This window comes from Vicia villosa, linkage group LG5 (genome assembly GCF_029867415.1).
Source record: "Vicia villosa cultivar HV-30 ecotype Madison, WI linkage group LG5, Vvil1.0, whole genome shotgun sequence".
Taxonomy (NCBI): Eukaryota; Viridiplantae; Streptophyta; class Magnoliopsida; order Fabales; family Fabaceae; genus Vicia; species Vicia villosa.
The window spans coordinates 137538239-137550201 of NC_081184.1; the positions used below are offsets into that span (position 1 = coordinate 137538239).

The window sequence follows — 11963 nt, forward strand, 5'->3', positions numbered from 1 at the left end:
CTTGGTTGGAATCTGAGACTTAACAAATAACAAATATTTTTTTTCATTTCATCATTTGTTTTTTGACCAATATTACTTTTTTGTTGAGCCTCTCAATGTAGGATTATAGCGAGGTTTCTCTATTGGATCTTCTGAGGAATGTCTCTAAATATTTTCCTATTATTATCAAGTATTCTAATCACTTGTGGGGCCCTAAATCATTGATATTTAATAATCATTGGCTATCATATGGTAGCCTTTTTGAGCTAGTGGTTTCTTTTTGGAATGACACCAAGATTAATAAGAGGAAAGCTTTTGTATTGACAGAGAAGTTATGAGCTCTCAAAGTGGTTATGATATCTTGGAATAAAGACATTTATAGGAATCTCCATTTCCAAATTGATAGTCACAAAGACGAGGTAAACAATGTGGATTCTTTAGCTGATCTTAGGCCCTTATCAAAAGAGATTGATTCTAGACCTAGAGCAGTCTCAACCTTGTGATCCCTACTTAGGATTAAAGGTTATCAATTGTTCCAAATATCTTTATCAAATGGCTCATGGAAGGTGATACTAACTCTGATTACTTTCATGCCTCTATCAAGAGTAGGAATGGAAGAAACACGGTCTTAGCTTTAAAAGTTGGAGAGGATTGGATTGAAGGGTTATCCGAAATTACACAAGAGGTTATGAATCATTTTACTGGGATATTTAAAGAACCAAAATTTGAAAGACCTTTCCTGGATGGTGTTGCCTTCCACTCTCTTTTGGTAAACGACATTCATTCTTTGTTGTCTCTCTTTAGCCTATAGGAGCTTGATTTTGTTGTGTCCCAATGTGATCGTAATAAAATCCCAAGGCCAGATGGTTTTAATTGATCTTTTCTCAAAAGGTTCTATAATATGCTTAGAGTTGACCTAGGGATCATGTTTGATCAATTCCGTTGTTCTGCTTCTCTACCTCGTAGTTTTGCATCCTACTTTATTACATTGATCCCCAAGGTTAATTCTCCTTCTCACTTGGGAGATTTTAGTCCTATCTCTCTAGTGTGATCCTTGTACAAACTGGTCGCTAAAGTGTTATCCATTAGACTCGTATTTATGGTCGAAATGCTTATATCTCCTAATCAATTATCTTTTCTTAAGGAGAAATGTTGGTTGATGGAGTCGTGGTGATCAATATGGTGATCGACTTGGCCAAATGTCTTATTCTTAAGGTAGACTTTGAGAAAGCATGTGATTCAGTTAGTTTGAACTTTCTATATTACATGCCTATTTTGTTCAGGTTTAATGAGAAGTGGGGATCTTGGACTAGATCCTGTGTTTTTGTTGGTAATCTAGCGGTGTTGGTAAATGGATGTCATACTCAAGAGATCAACATTCAAAGGGGTTGAAACAAGGGGATCCTCTAGCTCTTTTTCTTTTCCTTCTAGTGGCTGAGAGGCTTAGTGGGTAAATCACCAGGCATAGAAGACTGGCCTTTATTTTGGGTTCATCAGGGCGGTTAATGTCTCATCTTAAGTATGTTGATGATAATCTTCTGGTGTCTTCCTTTACTCTAGAGAGTTTGTGGAGTATTATGGAAATTCTCAAAGGTTTCGAGCTGGTTTTAGGGCTTCGAGTGAATTTATTCAAGAGTAGTCTTATAGAGGTTAATACGAATTATGTCTTTCCTTCATCTGCTGGAGAGTACCTCCACCGTGAAATAGATCATGTTCGCTTTAAGTACCTTGGGTTTTCGATGGGGATTAATCATGGTTTTGAAGCTACTTTGGATCCTCTAGTTAACTTTTTGAAAAAGAGACTCTACTCTTAGAAGCATAAATATCTTCTTAGCTTGGGAGGCATGTAGTTCTCCTTAATTTTATACTTAATGTTATCTCATCTTTTTTATCGACTTTTATAAAAGATGTATTTCTTCTTTTATAAACACAGAAATCAGCAAGAAACAACAAAGAAATAACAAAAAAAAGGAGTAATCAGCAAGAAACAACAAAAAAAGGAGAAGATAGTGATTTCTATCTTTTTATACTTTGGTGTGTAAATACGATCACAACTAATTCTAGCTCATGCGTTTGATACTTCTCTTCACCTCAAAATATATTATTGATTTCACCCCTGTTTATTACTCCCTCCGTTCCTTTTTAAGTGTCGTTTTAAAAGACATTTTTTGTTTTCATTTAAGTGTCGTTTTTATAGTTTAATGTTACCATTTGTTTTCACATTTTCTATAAAATTAATTATTTTCTCAATTAGTTATTAAAAAAGAGAGAGTGTATGATTAAATTTATTTGAAAAGAGAAAATAAATTAGAGTATAATAGAAAAAATAAATCTAACAATCCATTATCTTGGTTGAACAGCTTTTTACTTAAAAACGACAGTTAAAAAGTAAGGATGGAGTATATATTATTATATTTGCCATTAAATTATTTTTGCTTTATCTGAAGTAAGGAGTTCATTTTACCATGTGAACGGAAGCCAAAAAACACAACAAGCGAATTCATCCGTGTCCAATAAATTGCACGTCGCATTTATCATCAAACCCACTGAAACCATCATTGTCTGTAACATCTTAATCTTAATATATATAAATCCAAGGTTGTCATGATGGCAACCCTAGCCACATGTCACCTTGGTAATATCTCTAAACAAAACTTGGCCACATGTCACCTTGATATTAAATCTAAACAAAAACCCTAATTTTGACATTTACTAATTTGTCCTTACATTGAAAATAAAAAATAATAATAATTATAATAATAATAATAATAACTATAATAATCATAAACATAATAAAAATAATAATTATTATACTTATAACTAAAATACATATTATATTTATTTAAATATGAAAATGAAATAAAAATTTCCTTAAAATATATATTAGAGAACATAAATAAATTATATATATATATATATATATATATATATATATATATATATGTATATATATATATATATATATATATATATATATATATATATATATATATATAAAATAGAGAAGAACTAAAAAAACATAAATACAATTTAAATTTATATTTATCATTTCTAAAATATAATTTAAAAAATCTCTCTCCCTCTCTCTCTCTCTTATACATTTTAAATTTAATTAAAAGTAATAAATCAAAATTTAAATTATAAATTAATTGTAAATTTCATATATAGTTGCAATAGTCCGTTTTTTATACTCATGAAATTATGTATTAAGATTCTTTATTTAAATAACTTATAATATAGAAGAAATAAAAAAAAATACTAAATGTAAATTAGTTTTAAAAACTCTTCAATACTTTTAATTCATGGAAGTTACATAATAAAAACATCACTAAACTATTAATTTCCTAAACGTTACATGATAAATGAGTTATAAAAAGCATTTTAAAATTTAATAAATAAAATTACATAGTTAAATATTTAAAAAAATTCAATTCATAGTTTATTATAGTAAAAATAATTTATTAAACTATTTTGAATTTTATTATTTGTATAGGAAAACCACATATGCCAATATATTAAATTATTTTTTATTAAAATTTATTAGATTTTTCGTACAAGATTTTATTAAAATCTACAATTATATATTTTAATATTATTAAACTATTACTGTAAAATTTCATTAATTTCAATTATCTACTCGAATTTGTTTTATAATATAATGACTTTAGTTTTATAATTTATTACTATTACTATAAAAAATTCTATTCGTAATTTACTATAGTACAAATGTATTTATTAAAATATTTTTAATTTTATAATATTTTGAGAAAAAATAAATAAGTTAAACTATTACATTATTATTTTTTTTGTTTAGATTATTAGATTATTACTACAAGATTTTGATACAATTAATAAATATATTGTGTAACTGATATTCTTAACCTTTGATTAAAAAAATATAAATGAAATTTAAATTTATATTTATCATTTCTAAAATATATTATAAAAAATCTCTCTCTCTCTCTCTCTCTTATACATTTTAAATTTAAATATAAATAATAAATCATAATTTAAAACTTAAAATTATAAATTAATTGTAAATTTCATATATAATTCCAATAGTCAGTTTTTATACTCATGAAGTTATGTGTTAAGATCCTTTATATAAATAATTTATAATAGAGAGGAAATAAAAAAAATACTAAATATAGATCCATTTTAAAAACTCTTCAATACTTTTTATTCATGGAAATTACATAATAAAAACATCACTAAACTATTAATTTGCTGAACGTTACATGATAAATGAGTTATAAAAAACTTTTTAAAATTTAATAAATAAAATTGTGTAGTTAAATTTTGTAAAAAAAATCAATTCAAAGTTTATTATAATACAAATTTATTTATTAAAATATTATAAATTTTATAATTTGTATAGAAAAACCACATATGCCAATATATTAAATTATTTTTTATTAAAATTTATTAGATTATTATTACAAGATTTTATTAAAATCTAGAATTATATATTTTAATATTATTAAATTATTAATGTAAAATTTCATTAATTTTCAATTATCTACTTGAATTTTTTTTTATAATATAATGAATTTAGTTTTATAATTTACCATTATTACTATAAAAAATTCTATTCATAATTTACTAAAATGTTTTTAATTTTATAATATTTTGAGAAAAAAATAAATAAGTTAAACAGTTAATTACATTATTATTATTTTTTTTGTAGTTTATTAGATTATTACTACAAGATTTTGATACAATAAATGAATATATTTTGTAACTGATATTCTTAACTTTTGATATATATTTGTTAATATTTTGTAACTCATATTCTTTTATTATTATGATCATTTATTTATTGTATTAATATAAAATTTAATTAATAATTTTATTAGTCATTATTTGTTATTATGTAGTCTGTTATCATTCTATATATAAATATTTGATATTGCATTATCATTGTGTTCTAAACACATACCATTTGTGATGCTCTTCAATTTTGTATAATAAAAATTTTAGTTTCTCTTAATTTATACTCCGTAACATTAATTTTTGGTGTATAATAGAGACTCAAATTATTATGTTATAAATATTTAAATTCTCTTTTATATTGATACAAATTTTATTTGTCTTTTTTTGTATCTTTCTATCTAATTTATATTTTTATCTAATTATCTTTTATTGATTGATTTGAATCAGGAGAAGATCATAAATTTCTGGTGCATCATTGTTGCTTTCTTGAGAATTTTGTGAAATGATCGTTCATGTGGCCACATAAGTGAATATCTAAATATCTTTAACTCTAATATACGTCTCAATAAAAATCCTATTTTATTGATATAGTTTTTGTTAGTTTGTTATTTTATGAGTGTAATGTTTCAATTCGACATAGATGTAAGTATTGTAGAATAAGTATAATGATTTCGCAAATTTTTGTGATTATATTATATGTGTTTTTTCTTTTTTATCTTATAGATCACATCATATAAAGTAATATAAACTAAAATTTTTTAATCATCTATCACCTAAAAAATGTTAAATATAAAAATTATCATTTATTCTTCAAATATTTCTCTTATGATATTTTACAGAAGCGATGTAATTAACATTTGTGTTTAAATTTTTTGGTATGTTTTGGTTCACGGTCTTATACACATTAATACATATCGAATGTCTTGAACTGTAATCGATCGTTTTAATAATGAAATAAAATAAAAATAGAAATCTGCATCTCAAACATGTTATAGTATATCTACCACAACTAATTTTCTCTCATGGACAACTATAGGTTGTCATATCAAGAACATCCACTCAAACATGTTATATTATATCTGCTACAACTAATTTTCTCTCATGGACAACTATATGTTTCCATATCAAGGGTTACTTCAAGGAAATAGTTGAAGATATTGGTGACTAATGATGAATGTGGAGATATAGATACAACATTAAATGTAGTTTACAAAGAATTATTAAATAATATTTTTTAGTAGATTAATATTTCTTTTTTTAAATTTATATATTTTAAATTATCATAATAGATTTTTTATCTAATTTATTTTCTTTCACATTAAAAAATTAATAATATAATTTCAAACATAATCTAAATGGTCTAAAAGATAATTCTATAAGCTTTAACATTAAAAAAATTAATAGTATAATTGCAAATATAATCTAAATAGCCTACAACATAATTTTATATGCTTTCACATTATAAAAATTAATAGTATAATTGCAAACATAATCTAAATTGCGTACAAAATAATTTATATGCTTTCATATTAAAAAATTAATAGTATAATTGCAAACATAATCTAAATGGCCTACAAGATTATTTTATATGTTTTCACATTAAAAAATTAATAGTATAATTACAAACATAATCCAAATAACTTTTAAAATAATTTTATATCAAAATAAAAAATTAAATATCAACTATTATAAAATAATTGAAGTTTTATTTCAAATATATCCGTGCGAAGCACGGGCCGGTGATCTAGTTAAAATCAAATATAAGCATATTATACGTTTGTGCTATGTTTAAATTTAGTTATTAATTTTTATTTATTCATCTATGAACAAAGGATATCTGTAAGTCTGTAACTGCAATCACAATTCACATCTAGGAACAATTAATTACCAGCAAAAAATGTCTAAAAAAGAAAAAAGTTTATTCAAAATTCACCAAACACGTTAGCTATCCTCTCTGTATGCACCAAAGGCGTGTACGCTGAGACCTTACAACCCTTCTCTGCGGCACCGATAACCGCATTGTTGTACTTCTCCGCGCAAATCGCAGCCTTCGACGCAACCACATTCGCCACCCGATGGAACACCGGAGACTGTTTCACCTTCCTCCACGCAGAAGCCACATTCTGCTCTGCCACAGGCTCGTACTTCGCGTAAATCCTCATCGCCATTTCTGACACGGTGGCTATGTTGGCAACAGGAGTTTGATGGCCAGTGTAATGGTGGTCTTGATCGGTGTGACGGAGGATCTCATCGGGAACGAGGTGGAATTTCTCGTTGACGGGACCTACCACGCTCTTGACGGTTTCTTCAACGGTCTTGATGCTTGGCCTGAGCTCGGTGGAGCACTCCTTGGCAACACCGTAGATGGTGTTGAACCGCATGAGGAGTTCTTCCTTGTTGTTTTCACCCTACATAAAAGGGAATGTGATTCAAATTATGAAGGAGAACAAAGAAAGTGCATGGTTGTGAGAATAAACTTACGGTTGTTTGAACGAGAATTTGATTCATCATATTTTTAGAAAGGAGAATAATAATGGGAATATGATTTAGGTTATTTGTTATAAGAAGGGCCAAGCGTATGTGTAGGCAATAACTACGGCTATGTGAAATGCAAATTACATATTTAGAGTAAAATTTAATAAAATATAGTTTTTAAATTTTAAGTTCTCATATTTTAAAAACAAACAGACAAAACAAACAGCACAAAAATGAAACTAGACACACAAATCAACTAATAACCATGGTCTCCAAGTTCACATGGTTCCTCAACACTTTTTTAGAACTAGCTCTAAGTCCTATAGTGGTATAACAAGTTCTCATTTTATTATACCACCAATGTATTTACTTTTTTTGAGGGAGAAAAGCTTATAACATTTGGTTGTAAATTTTAGACAGAAAATAATGATATTTATACTTATTTTATTTTTTTAGTACTAGACATATTAGTTTTAAAATATATTAAAGTGTGTCACAAATTTTTTATTTTGAGATCTTGCTTCCGCTTAAACTTTAGTTGTATCATTGTGGTTTATTTTTTTTTTATCTTTCATTTTAATTATGAATTCTTTGAAATTAAAAAACATTGTTTATCATAACAAAATGTTCGTTTTGCGTCGTGAGATATTATTCATTCTAATAACTCTGCTTACACGTTGGTAAGTGGTAACTCTGCTTACGCGTTGGTAAGTGGCAACTCTACTTCACCGTCGAAAAAAAAGAAAATATTAGAATGAAACTTATGTGTCTCTTTATTAATATTTGTTGAATTTTTGTTTTTGTTTTTGTTTTTTTAAATGACACTTTTATAAAGATAAACTAGTATAGTTGAAAATAAATATACTGTGATTCGTGCCTTTAATATTGTTTATACTAGTTTTAAGAGTGTTCGGATCCTTCGTTCTAATGTCACTTATCACATGACATTCAACTCTCAACATCTATCAAAGAATATTTCTCCTACAACAAAAATTAGTTCACATGTGTTGTCACCCTACAAACACATGGGAAATTTCTCTATAGACCTCCCAATCTTCTAGTCCACTTCTGGTGAAAAACTCAAACTACCCCTGACTTCGAAAGTTCATTTCCGAAATGCAAGAAAAAGGCGTTTTCGGAGATGCATCTCCGAAAGCGCTTTTTTTTTGAAAAAATTGTCTTATTTCGGAAGTTCATTTCCGAAAACAACATTTCGGAAGTTCACTTCTGAAATACTGCGCGTTCTGCAAATTTAACAAAACACTCCCCCTCCCCCATTCATTTACCCTAACTCAAATCAAAACACAACCCCTCTTCAAATTTTCTGCCAAAATCAAGTGTAAGATCAAAGAGCATTCCCAAGTCTTCTTCCAAACTCATCATCAAACACTAATTGGTAAGTTCTACATTGTTTTTTCAAGTTTTAGATCTATTTGAATAAACTCTAATAGGGTGTTTAGAAACTGAAAAAATCACATTAAGATAGGTTAGTACTGATATTAGGATGTTTAGTAGGCATAAAAGTAGTTTTGGTTTAGGTTTTTTGGGTCTGCCATTGGAGGCTGTATTGAAGGTCTGCGCAGGGGTGTTTCGGAAGTTCATTTCCGAAAACACCTCCATCCCGTTTCGGAAATGAACTTCCGAACTGTACCAGAAGTTCATTTTTTTTTGTTTTTTCATTTGTCTCGCATATTAATCGATTTCGATTGTTTACAGGAACATGTCAGGCAACCAACCAGCATGCATCAGACAGGGGAGAGAGTTCCAGACTGCATCGGCTAGACGCGAGCGGGCGGCGGCGCAGCTGGCGTCGACCCAGGGACGGGGGCAGGGCCGGGGACGCCGTGTGCGACTTCCCGTGGACGTGGGAGAGGGTACATCTGGTTCAGGATCTAGGAGTCGGCTGGCTCGGGCATCTTCTTCCCGCCAGCGAGAGGAGGAGGAGGAGGAGGAGGAGGTGGCGGCAGTGACTTACCACGAGCCGGAGGGGGTACCGGAAGTTGACCCTCCAGCCGGGGAGGAGGATGAGCAGGAGGACGGCTATCCGGGAGGGCCCTTTGACACCTCTGTGCTGATTCACTACCACGATCACGTCGCTCGGCGGATCTGGGAGGGAGAGGTATTTTTTTTAATTTAACCGTTTAATTGTCACCATTTTTTATAGTTTAACCGTTTATTTGCCGCTTATTTAATATATGTCGCTTATTTAATATATGTCGTTTATTTGTTTTTTTTTCAACAGGAGCGAGAGCCGTTGAAAATGGTGAACCACGCTCGGAAGATATTTAGTCTGTTTAAACCAACAGCTGAGTGGTTTAACGACCATGTGCGAGGTTCAGGGCTTTGCGGGCTCTGCATGACGGGTTACACCACCATCAGCACCGGCATGCAAGGGGCATTTGTGGAGCGCTGACACAAGGAGACGTCCTCTTTCCACCTTCCGGTTGGGGAGATGACAATCACCTTGCACGACGTGCAGTGTCTTCTCCATTTGCCTATTAGGGGGCCACTGTTGCACCACTCCCGGATCTAGAGGGTCGAGGCCATTGAGTTGATGACGCTCTATTTGGGCATGGAGCACGAGGTTGCTCACTTTGAGTGCGTCACGACATCTGGGCCTCATGTCCGGTTCACCACACTGAGCACTTATTTTGAGCACCACCTGGACGCGGCTGCCGAGGCTGAGGGTGAGGGTGACGAGCTATTCACACAGTATCACCGTGGCTGCGCTCTCTGGTGCAGGTACATGCATGTGGTAGGCGCTGCATGCTTTGTGGATAAGAGTGCCAGGTACGTCGACGTGACCTACCTCCGTTACTTCATGGACCTGGATACCGTTCACCAGTGGAACTGGGGGGCAGCTACTCTGGCATACCTCTACCAGAAGCTGAATGAGGCCTCCAACTGGAGGACGAGGCAGTTGGTCGGATCCTGCACACTACTTACGGTACGTTTTATTTTAACACATTATCGTATTTATTTATTTATTTATGTTTCGTATTTATTTTTAATACATTATCGTGTTTGTGTTTCAGAGCTGGATCATCTCCTACTTCTCCCGCATCCACGGCTTCCGCTACGATCCTGCATACGTGGACGCCATGCCCAGGGCCGCCAGATACGCTCTCCAGAGGGGGAACGATGCGGTGGGACCATACCGTTTGTACCTGGACCGCACGATGCACGACGACGTCACCTGGAGGCCGTTCGTCGACTACGCTCAGATTGTCCCCTTTGACGGCATTGCTCTATATTCAGGCTGGTTGGCATGCGGGACCAGCATCATGGTCCGGTATCTCCCTGAGCGGTGCATGCGTCAGTTCGGATTCGTGCAGCGGATACCCAGGTCACCCTTTGAGGCAGCTCCCGACACAGTGACCCGAGTGCAGCTCACTGCCATATGGGAGGACTGGCAGCATCATGTGGTACCGCAGGAGTACCGTCTCACTCGGGTCACACAGGACTGGCACAGTGAGGAGGGGTACGTCACATGGTTCTACCGGGTGTCCCATCCTCTGCTGAGACCCGACGTTCCCGGCGCTCCTAGGCCAGCACATGAGGAGATCCTGGAGAACCAGCAGGCCGAGGATGACCACGCCATTGATCTCCTGCCGATCTGCCAGCGGATAGAGATGCTTGGGCGGGACGCGTTGGATCGATGTGTCGTTCATCAGGGCGGTCCAGATGCAGTCGCCGTGATGGAGATGATCATCACTGATGGGGGCCGTGCGGCGGGGTACAGGCGGCAGAGGAGGGCCCAGGGTGAGAGGGTTAGGCACACCCAGTAGTGGTCGGGTTTATTTATTTTTTGTTTTCGGATTGTATCTTTAGCACACTATTTTTATTTGTTTCGGTTTGTATATATTATTTTCATCGGATTAGTATTTTGTTTTTTATTTATCATATTAGTATTTTCAGTTTATCTATTGCTTATTTTATTTGGCGTTTACGTTTAATTAAAATGCGAGACTGTTTTAGATAAAACATAAAAAAAAAAACACAGTTTCTGCATAATTCGGAAATGAACTTCCGAATTCACCCCCCATGAGGTGTTTTCGGAGATGCACTTCCGAATTATGGAAATTTTTTTAAAAAAAAAGCGCTTTGGAAGTTCATTTCCGAAGCAGGGGTATTTTGGGATTTTCGCTGGGGGTGACCCCCATAGGGAGGTGGCTAAAGAAATTTTCAACACATGGTGTCGTAGAAAGAAGAAAAAGTGTCACTTACTTCAAGTTGCATGAGCTCTTCTTTTTTAAATGTCTCTCCCAAAAAATCATATATGGGTGAAGCAGTTTTGGCAATTACTTATCTAGTTAATCAAATGTCATCTCATATTATGTGCAATGTTAGTCTTGTTAAGTCTATGACCTCACTTTTCCTTATGCTTCTATGTTGCATGGTCTTGAATCTCGAGTATTGGTTGTGTAACTTTTGTCCATGCCCGTAAGTAACATTGAACTAAGTTTGATTCTCGTACATTTAAGCTGTCTTTGTGGGTTAATCTCTTCACAGAAGAGGGTACAATAAGCTATAAGTGGTGTGCTAGTGAGATATCTCATAATGCAATTGCTCATAGAGAGATGTGATCCTTTGGGGATTGCTTGAAAACATGCACAAAGACACAAAAAAAACATAATATCAGGACGGGATGCAGTAAAATAAAGAAGAGAACTAGTCATACCTCGATATTTGCTTTCTTTAACAACTTGTCCTTATTAGTCCTTATCTAAACTACATGAAGTAATCGTTGGAGTTGAGATTGGTTTTGTTTTTTTCATACCAAACCTTTTTAATAG

General features: G+C 32.6%; 1 protein-coding gene across 2 annotated transcripts; it reads right to left on the reverse strand.

Moving 5' to 3' along the window:
- Positions 1–2366: 2366 nt before the first annotated feature.
- LOC131607491 (stress-related protein-like) lies at positions 2367–7184 on the reverse strand. Of its 2 annotated transcripts, none has more exons than XM_058879493.1 (2): positions 6626–7184; positions 2367–2541 (listed from the first exon to the last, which is right to left on the reverse strand). In XM_058879493.1, exons 1-2 carry the CDS (start codon positions 7071–7073, stop codon positions 2480–2482), a joined length of 510 nt encoding a protein of 169 aa, XP_058735476.1. In that variant the 5' UTR covers positions 7074–7184; the 3' UTR covers positions 2367–2479. The 2 variants fall into 2 exon arrangements, with proteins under 2 accessions (XP_058735476.1, XP_058735478.1); XM_058879495.1 differs by having other exon boundaries at positions 6581–7184.
- Between the last annotated feature and the right edge of the window lie 4779 nt (positions 7185–11963).

Coding starts and splice junctions, on each gene's coding strand:
- LOC131607491 (XM_058879493.1), bottom strand. CDS start 7,073: ATGCGGTTCAACACCATCTACGGTGTTGCCAAGGAGTGCTCCACCGAG. Junction 2,542..6,625: donor GAGGATAGCTAACGTGTTTG/GTGAATTTTGAA, acceptor AAGATGTTACAG/ACAATGATGGTTTCAGTGGG.